This window comes from Cololabis saira, chromosome 15 (genome assembly GCF_033807715.1).
Source record: "Cololabis saira isolate AMF1-May2022 chromosome 15, fColSai1.1, whole genome shotgun sequence".
Classification (NCBI taxonomy): Eukaryota; Metazoa; Chordata; class Actinopteri; order Beloniformes; family Belonidae; genus Cololabis; species Cololabis saira.
In genome coordinates this window covers 4694009-4715997 of record NC_084601.1, presented here as the reverse complement: position 1 = coordinate 4715997, position 21989 = coordinate 4694009, and the positions used below count along the sequence as shown (strand labels likewise).

The window sequence follows — 21989 nt, the reverse complement described above, 5'->3', positions numbered from 1 at the left end:
ACCCTGCAAGAGTCCCGTGATCGGGACCAAAACGGTACTAGTTTCTTCTGAGTGGAGGAAGATTTTGGTCCGCGGGTTGAGGTGCGGTCGTTACTAGTCAACACAATAGATTAATATTAATAACCTAATATCGCGATACAGTTTGTCACCTCCACGACACGTATCGTGACGTTTTTGTATCGCGAAATTTCGTGGCACGATATATTGTTACACCCCTATCTTAAATACACAATAGCACATTTTGATGTTTGACTATTTGATGATGCTTTTATGCAGGGTGCGATTTGCCGGTGGGGATGTTGGGGATTTCCCCCCCCTCTGGTTTACACTTCCTACCCTCTGCTGAATTATTTTTGTCCTCGGTGGGGACAAAATGTATCCCCCCCATCCAAAGTATTTTCACCATTACGTCGTAATTATTAAGAAGTAATAACAAACCAAAATACACAGAGTCCGTGTTCATTCTGCTTGTGCTGTGATTTTGATACCGGGAACGAGTCGCGCCCACAGAAAGCAGTTTTATTTTGAAAACCAACCGGTTTTTCTTGCATTCCAAAAGTCCGACTTCCGGCCCGCCAAAATAAAAGATACAGTCAGTCAAATTAATTAAAAAATTAAAAGAATCCAGAGCAGCATATCCTCATATTTTACAGGATCACAACCAAAAAATCCCGAGAAAAAATGCGACAGAAGATGAAACCAGATCTGACATTGCTGATCGGATGGAGGACAGCAGCATCTCCCCGGCTGAGGATTAATTTTGTTTATTTATTTTTATTTGGCACATTTAAAAACAATATTAGGAGAAAATATTTCTGCAAATGCAGTGGTTCAGTTTATGTTCAAAATAGGCCTACTGCCTACGTTATGTGGCTTAAGTGTTAGGTTTACACAAGAAACAAGTTTTCATATAGCATATACTGTTGGCCCGCTGTTGTGTGGTAATTTTTCGGAATAAAAATATTTCTCAAAATTATCCCCCCCTCTGGTTTTTTCACAAATCGCACCCTGCTTTTCTGTATGGATGCATGTACGGTGGACTAGTGGGATGATCATTGCCGCCTGATCTCACCAGTACTCCAGGATGTGATGCAGCAGGTTTGCTATGGGCGGGCCCTCGGCCGTGGCCTGCTCGTACACCAGACCCCAGGAGCCGTCCTCGCCCACCACGAACTGTTGGAGGAAACACAGACCAGATTCAGACTGTGGTGCACGCTGCAGCAACGCATCCAGTCAAACTTTGTCATGGGATTATTGGCACCTGCAGCGTCTTGTCAAACCAACGGTTGCCGCTGTTGGAGAACGTCCCGCCCCCGTGCAGAACCTGCGCTGCCTTGCGGCTGGCATACCTGCCAATCAAGTCTGGAAGTTACAAGTGCATTGGACGATAACAGAGAGACAAAAACTAAGCATTTCAAAACAAGATTCCTCATTTAAAGGGGACCTATTATGAAAAACAGGTTTTCTTTTGCTTTAACATATATAACGTGGTCTCCCCTCAGCCTGCCAGCACAGAGAAGGAGGAAAGCAACCAAATTCTGCAGTGTCTGTACAGCCGCCCGGATGAGCCATCCAGTGTGATGTGGATCTACGAGCCAATAAGATTCACTGCAAAAACTCAAAATCTTACCAGGAATATTTGTCTTATTTCTAGCTAAAATGTCTCATTTTTTAGTCAAAAAAATCTCATTACACTTAAAACAGGAGTCATTACCAAAAAAATTATTTGTTATTTGACAATTTTCACCTGTTTCAAGTAAATTTTCACTTGAAATAAGTAGAAAAATCTGCCAGTGGAACAAGATTTATCTTCTCATTACAAGCAAAAATATCTTGTTCCACTGGCAGATTTTTCTACTTATTTCAAGTGAAAATCTACTTGAAACAGGTGAAAATTGTTGTTTTTTCCAGTGATGAGTTGTTTTGTTTGTCTTGTTTTAAGTGTAATGAGATTTTTTTTTTAATAAAAATGAGACATTCTATCTAGAAATAAGACAAATATTCTTGTTAAGATTTTGAGTTTTTGCAGTGTTCTGCTCCCTTTCGTTATGTAACCAAAAGGCAATTTGCATTGATCGCATCAATTGGCCTCCGATGCGTGAAACCACGCCCACAACTAACTCCGCCGGCCGGAGCTTCCACCATTTTTTCGTAGCGGTGTATCACGTCATTCAGTCAGCCAATCAGCACAGAGCCTCATTATCATTTTATTTTCAGAGTATTGTTCCTGCCAGTTTCATTTTCTTTGCACTGTAAAGATTTTTTTTCAGTTCAACAGTGATATGCACCATTTTAATACAAGACAGGCTAATCATTTAAATCTCCCGAAGTTCCGTACTGGTTTGTGTCAGTTCTCCATCAGATACAGGAGCCCGGTTATGGAACACCTACAGCAATCTCGTCTACCTCTACTTCATTCAAAAATTTTAAACATAAGCTCAGGACACATTTAATTGATCAGATTACCTAATGATATTTCTAGATTTGTTTGTTTTATTTAATCATGTAGATACCACGTATTCTATTCATGCTGCTGTTTATTTGCTTTGTTTTTGTTTTTAGACTGCAATCATGTATTCTGCATATTTTAAATCTTTGTACAATCTTTTGCTGTATTTTACAGGTAGAGGCCTCGTATAAGCCCCTTGGGCTTTTGCCTCAGCCTAGCACATTACCAATCTCTCTTTTACATTTGTATGTTACTTGTTCTGTTTTTTTATACTGTGCTGAATAAAATAAATCAAAAAAATCTAAATCATAGCCTCCCTGCCCACTCAGAATCCTGCATAGATAATGAGGTTAGAGAATGGGAAGATAAAGACATGGCTCAGAGGCTGAATTTCTAATTTATTTAGCAAAAACAATCAAAAGCTTGTTTTTCAGACATTCAAGGCCTGTTTAAAATAGGTATTAGATGCCATAATAGGTCTCCTTTAAGTGTTTCACAACATTGAGATACAGCTAAAACAGTTGGAATCCAGGAAGTGACAAATGTTAACTGTTGCCAAATTTTAACAGATTCAATACACACAATGATATCTGCACTGAGAGGGTTACTCAAGAAATCTGGCAAACACAGAGCGGCCTGACAATGTGTGTGTGTTTGCACATACTTCTCATCTGATATCCTCATGACCGGGGAATCCAGACACACGGAGAAAAGCCCCGTCTCAATCAGGTGCACCGACTCCTGGTTCAACTTGTCTGAAAAGAAAAAGGAGATTTTAATCAAGAGTAAAAAAAAAAAAATGAATAAAAACAACACAAAGACATCACAATAATCAGATCTTTTGAATCAGACCAATAAGACGATCTGTCATACCTGCATGTCTACATTAGTTTTTGTTTCAAACAGATCTGGAAATCACCTTTACATGTCTTTTCTTTCTATCTAGATCAGGGATATTCAACTGGCGGCCCGCGGGCCACTTGCCCCCCCGCCGGGAGCTTTTATGTGGCCCCTGGTCATATTTCAAAAAAGGGGGGGAGTTTTTTTTTTTTTTTTTTTTAAAAAAGGAGCTTGAGGCTCCTTTTAAGAAATGAGACTCTCTAGCGCCACCCTCCACCACGACGGCCGTCGGGGGTACTGCAGCCAACAGAGAAGCCGGCACGGGAGAACGGGGAGAACGTGCATGCAGCGTCATGTGACGTCACATCTGCAGGACAGCGCAGGAAATTTAGGCCCGAATTGCAGCACATTTTGCAGCACACAGCCTGTTCAAGGCAACGGAGAGATACACTAGAGGACTCATTCTTTTTGATTTGGAACGCTTCATCTGACATTATTACTAGAAAACTTAAACCGTATACAAATTTTTTTCATAAATCCTGCCTCAAGCTCCTTTAATTTTCCTCATTGAATTTACAAAAAAAACAAGGCACATTATACATTCATTATACATTTTGAATCTCTAAATGAGGACTTTGCAAGTCCTCCTATAATTTCATGCGATTGTTTTGTTTAGCTGATATAATGCACAGATGTGTCATAAATATAGGAGCTTATGGTTAATATTTTCCTTATTTATAACATCAAACTGGCTACTATTGACTGAAATGCTTGTGCTCAATGCTTAATATAATATTCAAATAAGGAAATCTTGGTGGAAAGTGGTGCTTTGTCATTATGGCGTGTTTTATTAAAAGTAGGTCAATAATAACTTCATTAAGTTTGCACAATGCATGGTTTCAAAATGAACTTGCATTTAAAATAACATTTCTTCTTATAATATTATATTTAACATTCACAATGACTAAATCTGGAGACAATTAATACATAATTATTATGTAAACTAGACAGATATAAACTCCTGCTCATTCCTGAGCACAAAGGTATTATATATACCGGTACATAATTCTTGGTCTTTGAGTGCAAAATACATTTTGAAAACGCCCAAATTTTCCAGTGCGGCCTTCTCCATACAGTGTTTTTGCAGATGTGGCCCCCGACCTGATCTAGCTGAAGACCCCTGATGTAGATGATGAAGCTTTTAGTCATTTGGCACGTTCAAGCCTTCTGAAAACACTTCATGGACACTGAAAGCTCAGTTTCTAATCGTTACAGTGGAGACTTGTGGAAACGGCAGAGACACCACAGGCTCTGTCTGACTGGACCTCGCTGCTACAACCATTTACATGATAGGAGACTAAAACTCTGCCATGTTTGATGTTGCTGGGTTAATGCCCTAAACTGTAATCATTACAGTCATTTAGCAGAATCACAAGTGCTGGCATTAGTTATTCATCTGGCGCTGCTGGGAGGAATCTCCGGTTACTTCTGACCTGGACTTGTCCTTTAAAATCAGAGTTCAACAAGTTTCCAGGACTACTTCTTTCACCTTTGTAACATTGACTACGTTTACATGCAAAATTCAGGTTATTGCTAATATTCCGGTTACTGAAACATTCAGAATATTCCGTTTACATGGTAATTAATCATTCAGGATATCTGGATAAACCAGCGACGCACGGAGAACGTCATGACGCAATTCCCCTCATTTCTGCTTCTTCTTCCTGTATCCAAATTCAAAACAAATGCTGCTTCACGCAACTTTTCTCTCACCTTCTTGTAAATCTTCTATCCCGGTACTTTCTAGCGTCTACAAATGCAGAAATGTTCATATCCTTCATTACATTTATGAAGTGATTAGTCTCCTCCTGGTCTTGGTTTCTCCGTGTTTATAAGAACTTCCTGGACTCAAAAGACCAGGATTCCTTGTGAACAGAACATGAGCAGAAAACAAATTCCTGTTCCGTTTGATGGGGAAATTCTGTTTGGCGTTTACATGACCCAATATTCAGGTTTTAAAAGGAGTAAACCAGGGCTCATATTGGGGTTTTTAAAAACCCGAATATGAGCAAATTCTGGTTATTCAAAAGGGGTTATTGGTGTTTACATGGCCGTGCAAAACCGGGTTATTGCTAATATTCGGGTTTAAAAAGGGTTATTGATGCTGGAAACACAGTGATTGTTAAAATGAGGAAAATCTAATCTCACAGTAATACAAAGAAACCCAAATCCTACTTCGTACATGTAACTCCAAGATTGGATTGTTTTGTTGCGATTCATTTTAAAAAGGAGGTCCTGAAATTATTCTAAACACGATCCAGCTGATCCAAAATGCTGGAGCGAGAGTTCTGCTGAGGATTGACGGGAATTTTGGCTTCCCGTTAAATTCAGAATGGAATTTTAAATTCTTCTTCTAACTTGGCTCTTTCCTACGACGTATTAGGGCCAAACTAAGATAAAAAAAAAATGGAAATTACGAGAATAAAGTCATAATACAATGAGAATAAAGCCGTAACATTACGAGAAAAAAGTCGTAACATTACGAGAATAAAGTCGTAACATTTCGAGAATAAAGTCGTAATATTACGAGAATAAAGTCGTAATATTATGAGAACATAATTTATGAGAACTCTAACAGGAAGAGCATCTTCTCCCCGTGTTAAAATGAGGAATATTGAGCATCTTGTGAAGTTATATTTATATATTTATAATATATTTAATATTACGACTTTATTCTCGTAATATTACGATTTTTTTCTCGTAATTTTACGACTTTATTCTCGTAATTTCTTTTTTTTTTTGTCTTAGTTTGGCCCTAATACTCCGTCGTACTTTCCTAAATTGATTTGACACTTATCGTTTTCTGAATGTCTTTTTGTTGTTGCACTTATCTTTCTGTGGCGTCTCATAGGCAGATCTCCCACTAATCTCTCTCTGGGTGTGCTGGTTCAACTTCCCTGTCCTCTCAGACCCCCGACCAGAGGCAGATGGTCCCGCCCCCCCCGTCCCCGGGTCTGGTTCTGCCTGGGGATTTCATTTAGCTCTGCTAATCAGGGTCGTTTCCTGCCCCGCGTTTGCCTGGTGCTTGATCAGGATGGGGGGTTGCACAGAAGTGAACGTCTGAAAAGCTGCTCTGCACTTTGCAATCTGTCGGTACGGTGTTGTTTTTTTATGAGTATGCGTTATATGAAGTTTGTTTATGGATTTCAATGAAATTAACTGAATTACAGTGACTTGGACTATAACTTGCCCTTAATTGAACTTGAGGTTAATTTTATTGTGAATTGCGATCAATATATAGTTAATTTTGTCCCTACCAGGTTTTCTCTTGCTTTAACATATATAAAGTGGTCTCCCCTCAGCCTGCCAACTCAGAGAAGGAGGAAAGCAACCAAATTCTGCAGTGTCTGTACAGCCGCCCGGATGAGCCGTCCAGTGTGATGTGAATCTACGAGCCAATAAGATTCTGTGCTTTTTCGTTACGTAACCAAAATGCAAACCACGCCCACAACTATAAAACCGTGTAACTGCTGGCGAGCGTCCGACTATCGTAGCACTGCGTGACATCGTCTCTCTGTCCATCTCCCTCCAGCAGCTGCCACTTTATTGAGGTTTTGTAGTGAAATGAGGAGGAATCATAGAGATAACTTCTCATTTCAACTAACTGGATCAGCCGTTCCTCATCATGACTGTTTCCTACAGCGCTTTCAACCGGCTTTCAATGCGAGAGACAGGAAGATAATAGAAGCAGGGCGTCCGACAAATGTTCAGCTCAAAACGGCGTGCCGCGCTGCGTCGCTGCGTCCAGTTAGGACAGTCCAATTGAAAATAAAGCAAATGGATGGATGGAATTGATTTTGTAGCTGACGCTCGCATCGCATGCAGTTATGACACGGTGCAACTCCACCGGCCGGACCTTCCGCCATTTTTTCATAGCGGTGTATTGCGTCCTTCAGGCAGCCAATCAGCACAGAGCCTCATTATCATAGCCCCGCCCACTCAGAATCCTGCATAGATAATGAGGTTAGAGAATGGGAAGATAAAGACATGGATCAGAGGCTGAATTTCTAATTTATTTAGCAAAAACAATCAAAAGCTTGTTTTTAAGACATCCAAGGCCTGTTTAAAATAGGTATTAGATGCCATAATAGGTCCCCTTTAACTTTAATATATCTTATGTGTTGAATTTGTTTTGTCATGTTTTTGTCAGCGAATCTACATTTAATTTGATTGTCATTAATCTGAATTTAACGTTTAAGTCACAATATCTACATAAAATGGCATAGCTCCAACTATGCAACATTCTCGGCTTTATGTTAAACGTGTTTTGACTTTTTTCTTTTCTTTCCCGGTATCTGAAACTAACACTGAAACACGCGCTTGATAAACGCACCGAACATCATGATCACGACCTCCGAGTCTCTCCCAGAATCAGGTTTCACATTAAATCTCCCCCAACTGGAAGAGCAACACAGCTCACGTGTTCATTTCAAACCAGGACAACTGCTAGAAGAAGTGACACCGTATCCCCGGGCAAACGCGCTCACACAGCTCCGGGTTGTTATCGCAGAGCTGAGAAATATATTTGGATCTGGAAACTGAAACCTTCAACACAAGTGAACTGCATCAATCCAAAGGCTGGGACGCTCCTCCACTTACATGCTGCACTGCTGGAAATATCAAAACATTAAGATAACCTGCCAGTCCACATGGACATGGGGATGCTCTTACACAACCAAAATGTTTTAAATGTTGGAAAAGAAAACCACAAGTACACTCTGTATGTTTTTACAATGACGTTGTTTTTCAAGTCAGCTTTACTGCAGAAACCAAGCAGTGAAATCAAAACGTAGCCTTTTTAAACCTGGACAGCAGGACTAAACTAGTACATCTAAACGAGGGGTCGGCAACCCGCGGCTCTTTAGCGCCGCCCCAGTGGCTCCCTGGAGCTTTTAAAAAATGTTTGACCTTTTTTTTTCTTTCTTATTTTTTTCTTTTTTCTTATTTTTTTCTTTTCTTTTTTTTCTTCCCTTTTCCTTTCCCTTATAATCTTGACATTTCGACTTTTTCCTCGACATTTCGACTTTTTTCTCAACATTTCGACTTTTTTTCTTGATTGTACTTCAACATTAATCTTGACATTTCGACGTTTTTCTCAACATTTTGACTTTTTTCATGAAATTTTGACTATTTCCTCAAAATTGACTTTTTTCCTCGACATTTCGACTTTTTTCTCGAGATTGTACTTCAACATTAATCTTGACATTTCGACTTTTTCCGTGACATTTCGACTTTTTTCTTGACATTTCGACTTTTTTCATTAAATTTTTACTATTTCCTCGACATTTCAACTTTTTTCTCAACATTTCGACTTTTTTCTCGAGATTGTACTTCAACATTAATGTTGACATTTCAACTTTTTTCATGAAATTTTGACTATTTCCTCAAAATTGACTTTTTTCCTCGACATTTCGACTTTTTTCTCGAGATTGTACTTCAACATTAATCTTGACATTTCGACTTTTTCCGTGACATTTCGACTTTTTTCTTGACATTTCGACTTTTTTCATTAAATTTTTACTATTTCCTCGACATTTCAACTTTTTTCTCAACATTTCGACTTTTTTCTCGAGATTGTACTTCAACATTAATGTTGACATTTCAACTTTTTTCATGAAATTTTGACTATTTCCTCAAAATTGACTTTTTTCCTCGACATTTCGACTTTTTTCTCGAGATTGTACTTCAACATTAATCTTGACATTTCGATTTTTTTCTCAACGTTTTGACTTTTTTCTCGAAGTGCATAATGAAAAAAAAAATCTTCCTCCTCTAAACTCTTCCATAGATTTGCGTAACAAAAAGAGTCACGTGGAAAGACATTAGCAGCTACATTTGCAGCCGAGGACCCAGTTATATCTAATATAGAAACATGCGGCACGTGTTGTCTTCATTCTAAGGCTGATACAAGACTTTTCATTTTTTGCGGCTCCAGACATATATGTTTTTTGCGTTTTTGGTCCAATATGGCTCTTTCAACATTTTGGGTTGCCGACCCCTGATCTAAACTAAGTACATCTTAAAGTAAGTAAATAAATGTGTGTGTGGTACCTCTCAGCAGGCGGTTGTAGGCCTGGCCCCAGGTGTGCCGGTGCTCGCTGGTCAGGATGCCCATCGGCTCCTTGTCCGTCTTCCAGGACTGAGACCTGATCCTCAGCAGCTGACTGTGAATCTGACTCTCCGTCATCCGAGAGCCGTCGCTGTTGTAAACCTCCAGCTGGAAGAACTAAGAGCAGGAGGAAGATGGCGTAAGGATGAGAAATAAGGAGAGCAGCTGAGGAGAGAGAGGATGGAAGGGAGAAGCTTTTTGTCTGTCAAAGATACAAGCGCTCTCAAAGCAAGCTGTGCTTCTGGAAATGTCATATCACTAGTTACCTGCATTTAAAAGTTATATGTTTCTTTACAATATTACCTTCTGTGTAGAGTAATACATTTGTTTTCAGTTAACTGTAGTGCCTCAGAAATATACAGGACTGTCTCAGAAAATTAGAATATTGTGATAATTGTAGAAGATTGTGATATTTTCTGTAATACAATTAAAAAAACAAAAATGTCATACATTCTGGATTCATTACAAATCAACTGAAATATTGCAAGCCTTTTATTATTTTAATATTGCTGATTATGGTTTACAGTTTAAGATTCCCAGAATATTCTAATTTTTTGAGATAGGATATTTGAGTTTTCTTAAGCTGTAAGCCATGATCAGCAATATTAAAATAATAAAAGGCTTGCAATATTTCAGTTGATTTGTAATTAATCCAGAATGTATGACTTATTTGTTTTTGTAATTGCATTACAGAAAATCACAATATTCTAATTTTCTGAGACAGTCCTGTAGTGTTAGCGTGTGTGGGGGCTAAATGTAATAAAATTACTGTAACGTGTTACTCCAACACTGCCGGTAAACATATTAATTTATCTAAAGGGAGATTTTTTTTTAAATTTTGATCTAGGAATAACATGCTTCAATTATTTAAAAAAATAATAACAATAATAATAATAATGTGTGGCACCATGAAACAGACAGGTGTTCTCAAAGATGAAATTGCTGATTGTCACGTCTTAATGATTTAATATGAGCGCAGAAAAAATGACCCTCCCAAGTTGTCATGTGTTTTTAGCTGAAAGTGACTCCGTAAACACGATATACATCCATGTCCTCCAACGGTAACCTAACATGCACAACGGACGACAGTTGTGGACACAGTTCACTAAACTATTGCCAGATGACCAAAGGTCAATGTGATTGTTGATCAACAATCCGCCGAGCGCAGAGGCCAGACGAGACACTGAGGCCACGTTTACACATAGCCGGGTATTTACAAAAACGGATATCTACGTTTTGAAAAATCTCTTCATTTCCACGAACCTGCATAAATATGCTGTTAAGGTGCTATGAGCAGCCAAACCTGCAGGGGGCAGTGTAACGAGAAGATAAAGTCATGCTAGCCAATCAGAATCCTGGAAAAAAACATCCACAAATGACACGAGTAACCTATGGGCAGATATTATGTTGTTTTTGGTTTCCATTGTTTCCCTAAGAAAGAAGGAAAATGTTACTTTTTGATAAATCTGTTTCTATTTCTTGTCAAATTTCATATTCATAAGAGTACATTTTCAAGGAAAACCCCTTGCTTTTATGTTTTCCAGAAAGAAATTGAACTTTACTTAAAATTAATCACTAAATCAACGAATGCAAAGGCTATTAAAACTGTAGACTTGTGTTATATGTTCAATCTTCTTGAATAACAAACATTACCCCTGGCACATGTTCTGTATTTTTATTTGTACACTGTTCCTGTATACTAATTCTTTTAAATAAAGTTTATTAAAAAAAAAGAAGAGCCAGAAAAAAAAAACATCAACAAATGACACGAGTAACTTCCAGTTACTTCCAAGATGAACGAGAGTATTTCGTTTGGAGTGACAGAGAAGTGGAGTTAATTTTAAGTGTGACTTTAGAATATAAAACAGGTAAAATACAAGAAAATATTGACGGTGGCCAAATAAATTGTAAACACAGGTCGCACACATGATGCTGGTGACGTTTCTGTCTCATAATGTGACGTTCTGAAGCCTAAATGTCCTTTTCTCTCCGTTTACAAGCAAACGTGAAGACGGAGTTTTTTGCAAATCTCCACTTTGGCCGGAGTTTTCAGAAATGATGGTTTTTGGAGACTTTGCGCTTCATTCCGTGTAAACCAACGGCCAAAACGCATGAAAACACCACCGTTTTTGCTACGTGTAAACGGGGCCTAAATGTCCTGGCTCTGCCTGAGACCGCCCACCTTCTCCATTAGTTCTCTTTACAGCCTTCAGAGAGACGTCTGGAATCTGATCTGACCCTGTAACCTTTCCTGTTTACCATCACAGCACTCCTGTTCTCCCTCAGCAGATAACTCATGAACTGTCAGAGTTTATTACACCCCGGGAAAGACCTGAGATCCCGCTAAAACAGAAACACGGTCTGTTATTTTTTCCCCTCACTGGGTCAAGAATGTTTTGTATTTGTGAAAGCTAGAAAATATTCACTAAGAGTGGAGTTGTTAAAACACTGGTAACAAGGGAGATCCCTCTGTTTCCGTCCTACACGTGTTCTCCCAGCTGGAATCAATCAGTGTTTTAAACTCACATACAGGACTGTCTCAGAAAATTAGAATATTGTGATTTTCTGTAATGCAATTACAAAAACAATTAAAGCTGCAAGCAGCGATGAACGGGCCCTCGCACTCATGGCCACCATCCCCCATAAGCATATCAGAAATGACACCACCCACGACTCTTTATGGCAAACCATACAAAAGTTATAGCAGAAAATAGGGACAACCAATCAGAAGAAGGGGCATCACCAATTATGGTCAAGGACTCAATACTGAGTCCGATGACACCACCCACGACTCTTTATGTCAAACCATTCAAAAGTTATGGCAGATAATAGTATTCTAGGGGGCGCTGTTGAGCCGTTAGGCCGCGCCCATTCATGCAAACTATGAAATATCAAATTTATCGCCAGGCCTGGCTTGCATGCAAAATTTGGTGACTTTTGGGGAACTATCAAATATGGACCAATCAGATGAAGGGGGGGCGCGCTTTTTGGCGTCTAGCGTCGCCACAGTAACACTTTTGAAAGAGAAAAGTAACGCGCGTAGTCGCAGGATGGAGACACACATTTTCATGTATAACACCTGGGTGCACGTTACAGTTCGGGCCGTATTAACTGTCGAAGGAATGGCTCATATTGCTCCAAAATTACGCGATTAATTCAGCATGTTCAAAAAGGCCAACTTCCTGTTCAGTTTCGGCCATGGCGCCAAGAGACTTTTCTTTAAGTTGTGACATGATACAGGTGTGTACCGATTTTCGTGCATGTACGTCAAACCGTATTGTGGGGCTTGAGACACAAAGTTTTCCGGGGAGCGCTGTTGAGACATTAGGCCACGCCCATTAATGTAAACCATTAAATATCAAATTTTTCGCCAGGCTTGGCTTGCGTGCAAAATTTGGTGACCTTTGGGGCACGTTTAGGGGGGCAAAAAGGCCCTCCTTTTGTCAGAAGAATAAAGAATAACAATTCCTACAGTTACAATAGGGCCTTCGCACTGCAAGTACGAAGGCCCTAAAAATGTCATACATTCTGGATTCATTACAAATCAACTGAAATGTTGCAAGCCTTTTATTATTTTAATATTGCTGATCATGGCTTACAGCTTAAGAAAACTCAAATATCCTATCTAAAAAAATTAGAATATTCTGGGAATATGAAAATGTAAATATTTCAGTTGATTTGTAATGAATCCAGAATGTATGACTTTTTTTTTTTTTTTTTTTTATAAATTGCATTACAGAAAATGAAGGACTTTATCACAACATTCTATTTTTCTGATACAGTCCTGTATATGGTTTTAGGATATTTGCAGAAATTGTGAACAAAAAAAAAAAAGGAGCCCCAGGAGTCAAGACATGTGACAAGTATATGAAGCTCATCTGCATCAAAAACTAGAGTTGTTCAGATACCAAAACCAGTATCGGAAATACTGTCAGATTCTGCCAAAAATATCAGAATATCAGTGATTATTTGCATCTATGCACCATCCAATATCATGTATTTTAGGATGGAAAATCCTACCAGGAAAACTGACCTGTTTCTCCTGCAAGGCTGTGGTTCTAAGACTCAAACCGGTACAACAATGGAACAGCTGGAGAGTTCATGACCGGCCCCTCAATGTGTAACTGAACATCTGGAACTGTGGGAGTTTCCCAGGTGGGAAATACAACTCTACTACTGCTCTGTATTTAATGGATATTCTTTGTCTGAAAAAAAAGACTGGTTTAAAAAGAAAAAATAATTAAAAATAACACTGTTATTTTTTAACCCTTATGCTGTCTTTGGGTAAAAATGACCCAATTCTTCTATCCTCTTTTCCTCCTTTACTCCTTTTTTTCCTACCTCCCTTCCGTCATTCCTTCCTTCATTACCTTCTTTGCTTTTCCTCCCTTATTTTATCCATTCCTTCCTTCTTCCCTCCCTTCTTTCCTGTTCTCCATTCCTTCCTCCCTCCCTTCTTTCTTCCTTACTTCCTTCCTCCCTCCATCTTTTCTCCCTTCCTTCTTTTCTCCTTTCTTCCTTACTTCCTTCTTTCCTCCCTTCCTTACTCCCTTTCCTATTTCCTTCTTTTCTCCTTTCTTCCTTTATTTCCTTCCTTCCATCTTTTCTCCCTTCCTTACTCCCTTTCCTACTTCCTTCCTTCTTTTCTCATTTCTTCCTTACTTCCTTCTTTCCTCCCTTCCTTACTCCCTTCTTCCTTTATTTCCTTCCTTCCATCTTTTCTCCCTTCCTTACTCCCTTCCCTACTTCCTTCCTTCTTTTCTCCCTTCTACCTTACTTCCTTCTTTCCTTCCTTACTTCCATCTTTTCTCCCTTCCTTTCTTCCTTCTTTTCTCCCTTCACCCTCCCTTGACCCAAAGACAGCACAAGGGTTAAAGTACTTGGTATCGGCCGAAGCCGAAGTCTAAATATCAGAATCTGTATCAGACAGAAAAAAGGTATTGAAATGTCGATATTAAAAACATGAAGTATCACATGGGACTATTTTTCATGTTAAAATCTCCAATAAACGACATTACCTGTGCAGCTATATTCCCTCTGCTTCCCAAGTCTGGTTCATCCAATATTCATCTAGGCCTCATTAAACCAAAATAAGGTTTAATAAGGCGGGAAAGAGCCGGTGTTCTCTGACCCACCCACCTGGTAGTTCCTGACCACGGTGATGTGCGTGGGTGAACGGCGACCACTGCCGTGGTGGGCCACGTAGTCGTGTTTGGGGCCGGGGATCCTGCAGGAGGAGAAGAGGAGTGGATACAGCTCCATGCAGAGCGGCTTCCCCCGCATGTACTCCACCGGCAGCTGCCCGCTGACGGATGAGAGACAGACACACAGGAGCCTCCGTTAATACTCTCACGGTCCTCAGGAACGCTGATTTAATCCCAGCCAGAACACCACGGACAGTGAACAGGACATACCAAAGACATTTAGGGCCAATGCCAATGTTCACCCTACTTTCTACCACTAGCCCTGAAAATGAAGCCACAAACTTTAGGGCCCTTGTAATCTTCCCTAGGGATTGGGACACCACTTGCTACATCACTGCGTGGTTTACGTTCGGGTACGTAAGCGACTGCGTAGTTACGTTTGCACAAACGTCACACCATATCAGGAAGCCCAGAGCTAAAAACTGTTTTAATTTCAGCTGTAGCGCTGTTAATATGACACTTTATTAAAAGGAGCTTGAGGCTCCTTTTAAGAAATGAGACTCTCTAGCGCCACCTTCACCACGACGGCCGTCGGGGGTACTGCAGCCAACAGTGAAGCCGGCACAGGAGAACGGGGAGAATGTGCATGCAGCGTCATGTGACGTCACATCCACAGGACAGCGCGGGAAATTCCGGCTCAGAATTGCAGCAGATTTTGCAGCACACAGCCTGTTCAAGGCAAAGGAGAGATACGGTAGAGGGCTCATTCTTTTTGGTTTGGAACGCTTCATCTGACATTATTACTAGAAAACTTAAAATGTATACAAATTTTTTTCATAAATTCTGCCTCAATCCTGCCTCATGCTCCTTTAAGTTTTAATATTTTTTCCAGGCGTAAAAGTAACCATTAAGATCCCCAACCTGGGCTCAGTTTATCCAAATTTTTTTTTGTTTTTTTCTCCTCCTTGTCTGCACACATATTAATGATTGATACCATGCAGGTAATAACGCCTGTTAAGAAATTTGCTCCGATGTTTTCGGGATGAGAAGAGCCGCGGCTCGGGAAGCTGATTTATGGTTCCGCGTTAAATCGATGCAGAGCCTACGGCGTAGGTTACACGGCGACGCGCGCCTACGCCGTAGGCTCTGCGTTGGTGTAACGCGGAACCATAAATCAGCCTTTATTCTGGCGAGATCTGAAAAGACTTCGCAACAACGAGCAAGCGAGTGATTATGTACATTCACTGAGTGAATATTATAAAAGTAAAATATATATTTCTCGCTAGAAATGTAATCAAAAATGCATTTTTATGCAGAAACTAACTCAAAATATTGATTTTTTTCACTAAAAATGACAAATGTCCGCCATGTTTTTTTTTTTGATTCAGTCTGCAAATGATGACATAAAGCATTCTGGGAAATTTTCTCTAGCCCTCGTCGGTGAGTCAGAATCTGAAATCCCTCGCTGTGAAGGGCTAGATTCATACACACTAGCCCTCGTTATGTCCATTACCCCTACATGCAAAGAGGAATTGGGACACCACTACCCTCACGGAAACGCGCAAAAAAAAGGGGTAGGACTGAAAAGTAGGACTAGGGGGGGATTGAGACTGGCCCTAAAAGTTGGTACATTTAACCCCTGATGGGTTGTTATATAAAATACAATATAATTACAACAATAATCAAAATGCATATTGATCTTTTTTGCTGCTTCTGTTAAATATAGATCTGTCTGCTGATTTAAATCATCCGTGGTCATCAGGGTCTGCTGTATGTGGTGAAAAAATAGCCTCAAAACATAAATAAGTAAAAAAAAAAAAACATTTATATCAATTTGTAATCCTGCATATACAGGACTGTCTCAGAAAATTAGAATATTGTGATAAAGTCCTTTATTTTCTGTAATGCAATAATGTCATCCATTCTGGATTCATTACAAATAAACTGAAATATTGCAAGCCTTTCATTATTTTAATATTGCTGATCATGGCTTACATCTTAAGAAAACTCAAATATCCCATCTCAAAAAATTAGAATATTCTGGGAATCTTAATCTTAAGATGTAAAGCATAATCAGCAATATTAAAATAATAAAAGGCTTGCAATATTTCAGTTGATTTGTAATGAATCCAGAATGTAGGACATTTTAGTTTTTTTTTTTTTTTTTTTTTTTTTAAATTGCATTACAGAAAATAAAGAACTTTATCACAATATTCAAATTTTCTGATTAAAAAATAAAATAAGAAAAATAAATAAATAAATAGCAAAATTATGAGCAGATGCAGATAAAGAAGTTTCTTGAGAAAGATATAAAGCTGAGAAAATTATAATTTCAGATTAGTCTCTGACGTGGTAAAACGCCCCTACGTTGCTGTTTGGATGTGAGTTCACATGAACAGGATCCACCAGCATCCCTGATGAGACCGCCGTAGTAAAATGAAGATAGTGTTACACTGAATAAATTTAGAAGCAGATCGTCTTCATCCGGCAGACAAAAACAAGGCGGCGTGAGCCGAGTGAAGTTCAACCACACAAAAATAGAAACAACACCGGGGGCGACCACCAGCTGCTGCTGCAGACTTTACCAAGACTTACGTGTGCATTTTGGCCTTAAAGTCCAGGACTGCTGCTATCAGTTTGGATGCAAACCTGGAGGGAAATAAACATATTGTTTATGTTATGCAGAGGTGTCAAGTAACAAAGTACAAATACTTCGTTACCTTACTTAAGTAGAAATTTTGGTTGTCTATACTTCACTGGAGTAATTATTTTTCAGACGACTTTTTACTTTTACTCCTTACATTTTCATGCAATTATCTGTACTTTTTACTCCTTACATTTTAAAAACAGCCTCGTTACTCTATTTCATTTCTGCCTTTAATAAAAACTATCCAGTTAAATTGCTCCATCCGGATAGAGTGAATTTGGTTGTGGTTGTTTCAGATGTTCTTGTCCAGTTTTGTTCTTACATCCGTTCCCTCAGATTCCTGCAACTAAACTTGGATGTACATTCCAATAAAGGTTAGGATAAATGATAACATGCCTCTGAAGTTTGACTTTTTGCACCATTACAATACTTATAGGCAACTAGTCATCATATCTCCTGCTCTCTGAAACACATGTTAATGCTCAATAGTACACATATATGCTTCTTTAATATATTTGCATTATACTAAGATGCATTCATTTTCAATGGCTTTTGTCCTTAATGGCTTTTTTCCCCCCTTACATTACTTTTACTTTTATACTTTAAGTAGTTTTGAAACCAGTACTTTTATACTTTTACTTGAGTAAAAAACTTGAGTTGATACTTCAACTTCTACAGGAGTATTTTTAAACTCTAGTATCTATACTTCTACCTGAGTAATGGATGTGAATACTGAAGACACCTCTAATGTTACGAAACACATTTCCAGTTTTAAACATCAGGACAAAAATGCAGTTTATTATTTTACGCTCAAACGACCACAATTTTCCAAAATTTAATTTGAAAACTTCAGGACTGGAATTCACTCTTGTGTAAATGACAAAGGCATCCATAACGGGATGAGTCCGTACATGTCCTTCACTGATGGATCACACCCACATTATCACACGTTTGTTTCAATCAAAAGGAGAAAAGAAAAACAAAACACAGCACAACCTCTGGTTAAAACAACAGAAGTAAAGTTATGGTGTTAGAGGTTGTTCTGTGGGTTTTCTGACAAACAAGCAAAAACTGTGATTAATCTTCTAGTAACCGGTATATGGGTGGAGGAGGAGGTCAAAGTAGCACACAGCCTTAATACAAACACATCAAACATGTTTAACCCTTGTGCTGTCTTTGGGTCAAGGGAGGGTGAAGGGAGAAAAGAAGGAATGAAGGAAAGAAGGAAGTAAGGAAGAAAGGAGAAAAGAAGGAAGGAAGTAGGAAAGGGAGTAAGGAAGGGAGAAAAGATGGAAGGAAGGAAAGAAGGAAGAAAGGAGAAAAGAAGGAAGGAAGTAGGAAAGGAAGTAAGGAAGGGAGAAAAGATGGAAGGAATGGAGAAAGGAGAAAAGAAGGAAAGAAGGAAGGAGGTAGGAAAGGGAGTAAGGAAGGGAGAAAAGATGGAAGGAAGGAAAGAAGGAAGAAAGGAGAAAAGAAGGAAGGAAGTAGGAAAGGAAGTAAGGAAGGGAGAAAAGATGGAAGGAAGGGAGAAAGGAAGTAGGAAAGGGAGTAAGGAAGGGAGAAAAGATGGAACGGAGGAAAGAAGGAAGTAAGGAAGAAAGGAGAAAAGAAGGAAGGAAGTAGGAAAGGGAGTAAGGAAGGGAGAAAAGATGGAAGGAAGGGTTACTGAAACATTGGGAATATTCCGTTTACATGGTAATTAATCATTCGGGATATCTGGATCAAACCAGAGACGCACGGAGAACGTCATGACACAATTCCCGTCATTTCTGCTTCTTCTTCCTGTATCCAAATTCAAAACAAATGCTGCTTCACGCAACTTTTCTCTCACCTTCTTGTAAATCTTCTATCCCCGTACTTTCTACCGTCTACAAATGCAGAAATGTTCATATCCTTCATTACATTTATGAAGTGATTAGTCTCCTCCTGGTCTTGGTTTCTCCGTGTTTATAAGAACTTCCTGGACTCAAAAGACCAGGATTCCTTGTGAACAGAACATGTGCAGAAAACAGATTCCTGTTCCGTTTGATGGGGATATTCCGTTTGGTGTTTACATGACCCAATATTCAGGTTTTAAAAGGAGAACCCAGGGGTCATATTCGGGTTTTTAAAAACCTGAATATGAGCAAATTCTGGTTATTCAAAGGGGTTATTGGTGTTTACATGGCCGTGCAAATTCGTGTTTTTGCCAATATTGGGGTTTTAAAAGGCTTATTGATGCATGGAAATGTAGTCACCGTGTCAGCATGTGTGCACTCACACCAGCTGGCTCCTCCAGTCGTTAAAGTCTCTCCGGGGCAAAGAGATGCCGGGGTTGGAGTGCACCGGCAGGGGCTGCCTGCTCTCCAGATACGCCCACTGCACCCACCAGTCTGTGATCTGCAGGAGGACGACCAGAGAACTAAGAGCATGTGCATTAGGGGCTGCACCCATTCAAACTTTTTCCAACTGTTTCAATACTCATAAGAGACTGCACGGATCAAGCTTTATTTCAACAATTCTTTCCAAGCTGAACTAGAATTTTCTTCGACAAAACATAGCAAATAACCACAAACACAAAAGTAAATGAACTATTTGTTACACAAAATGAACAATTGTGCATCAGCATTCAAATTCAAAAGAAAATAAACTTAAATTGCCACGAAATTGTTTACATTGTAACCCTACAAATTTTAAGGAAGTCAGTTTCATTATCAGATAACCAATATTTTTTCCATGTCTGATATCTGACATAAACACTAACTAGGAGTGGTGAGTCTCTACGGTCTATGCAGACCTGAGCGTTTGATTGCCACTTGATCATTTAATTAGTAGTAGTAGTAGTAGTAGTAGTAGTAGTAGTAGTAGTAGTATTGTTTATCTGGGCCACTTTTAAGTTGAAAGATATAATTTTCTGGGACTTTTATCTAAAATGTTTACATTTACAAAAACAGGGCTGTGACTTACTAATTTAACTTACTAAAAACAAACCGATAACATTCCTTTTCCACATATTTTAAGTCGACTACCAGAGGTGGGTAGTAACGAGTTACATTTACTTCATTACATTTACTTGAGTAAGTTTTGGGAAATGTTGTACTTTTAGGAGTAGTTTTGAATCACTATACTTTTTACTTTTACTTGAGTAGATTTGTGAAGAAGAAACTGTTCCTCTTCCTCCGCTACATTAGGCTACGTTGAGCTGTTACTTTTCTTTTATCCCTTTTATCCACGTACGCGTCAATCTCATGACATCACTGGGTGATTCTTTGGGAAAAATGTTTGTTTTTGCATGTTTTGTCACATTTACACAGACTCAAACACACACAGAGTTTCTATGAGTTCATGTTTGTTCTAGTTCTGCTGGTTAAAAAAGAAAAGTACAAAGGCTTGAAATTTTGTGCTACTTGGGCTTAATTTATTTTTTTATTCTGTTATTATTTTATTTATTTTATCATTTATTAAAGTACTTGGATTTACTTGAAGTTTATTTTAATTTAAGCTATTTTTTATTTTTATCAATTTTAATTAATGTTATTATTTTATTGATTTAATTTGCCTGAAGATGATTATTTTGTACTTTTGTCAAAAAAGAAAAGTACAAAGGCTTGAAATAATGTATGAATAATTTATATTTTATTATTTATTAAAATACTTGAATTTACTTCATTATTTTAATTTAAGCTATTTTTTATGTTTATTAATTTTTTTTCTTTATTGATTTAATTTGCCTGAAGATGATTATTTTGTACTTTTGTCTGTTTGAATGGTTGTGTTAAAAAAATAAATCAGACGTTACTCAACAGTTACTCAGTACTTGAGTAGTTTTTTCACCAAGTACTTTTTTACTTTTACTCAAGTAATTATTTGGATGACTACTTTTTACTTGTACTTGAGTCATATTATTCTGAAGTAACAGTACTTTTACTTGAGTACAGTTTTTGGCTACTCTACCCACCTCTAACGACTACCTACAAGATGAGAGTATTTTCTCCCAGGGGCCAAATGTCTTGCTTCTTCCCAGCACTGCTGGTGTGTGCATATCCACCCTGAACATGTGGGTTTTTCACACAGTGGCATCAATCACGCACCCAGTTCTTGTTGATCCTGGCTCTCCTCTCCAGCCCGTCCTGCAGCTGCTGCCCCAGCCCTCCCGGCCGGCTGAAGTCCTGCACCATCCTGCGGGTGTGCTGCAGCTCCCCGGGGGGCAGCAGGGGCTCCAGGGCCCGCAGGTACCCCTGCAGGGTCTGGCTCAGCGGGGGCACCGGCTGGGGGGGCACGGACGAGAAGAAACACGGCTCCTGCCTCAAGGAAATCTGTGGGAAGAGGGGGGAAGCTGGCACACTTCTTTCTGCAGAGCTGGGTGGATTTTAGTGTATGCATTACTGCTATTTCAACATTTGGAGTCATCACCAGAAAAATAACTTATTTGACAATTTTCACCTGTTCCAAGTAAATTTTTCACTTGAAATAAGTAGGAAAATCTTGTGGGACAATATTTATCTTCTCATTATAGGCAAAAAAAATCTTGTTCCACTGGCAGATTTTTCTACTTATTTCAAGTGAAAATCTACTTGAAACAGGTGAAAATTGTTTTTTTTTTTTCAGTGATGAGTCTTGTTTTAAGTGCAATGAGATTTTTTTTACTAAAATGAGACATTTTAACTAGAAATAAGACAACTATTCTTGTTAAGATTGTGAGTTTTTGCAGTGATCCATGTTACTTATCCTGTGAAGGACAGAGTCATATTGATAAATTCA

At 38.9% G+C, this 21989-nt stretch overlaps 1 protein-coding gene across 1 annotated transcript in view; it reads right to left on the bottom strand.

The window, feature by feature from the left end:
• The window catches only part of cratb (carnitine O-acetyltransferase b), a 32034-nt gene that overhangs the window by 8947 nt on the left and 1098 nt on the right, over nucleotides 1-21989 (bottom strand). Inside the window, exons 2-9 of the mRNA XM_061742173.1 lie at nucleotides 21320-21544; nucleotides 19510-19628; nucleotides 17198-17251; nucleotides 14598-14763; nucleotides 9401-9575; nucleotides 3114-3204; nucleotides 1262-1349; nucleotides 1073-1173 (exon numbers count right to left, since the gene is read on the bottom strand). Coding sequence (XP_061598157.1) covers nucleotides 1073-1173; nucleotides 1262-1349; nucleotides 3114-3204; nucleotides 9401-9575; nucleotides 14598-14763; nucleotides 17198-17251; nucleotides 19510-19628; nucleotides 21320-21544 — 1019 coding nt within the window. The remainder of the gene's footprint in view (nucleotides 1-1072; nucleotides 1174-1261; nucleotides 1350-3113; nucleotides 3205-9400; nucleotides 9576-14597; nucleotides 14764-17197; nucleotides 17252-19509; nucleotides 19629-21319; nucleotides 21545-21989) is intronic.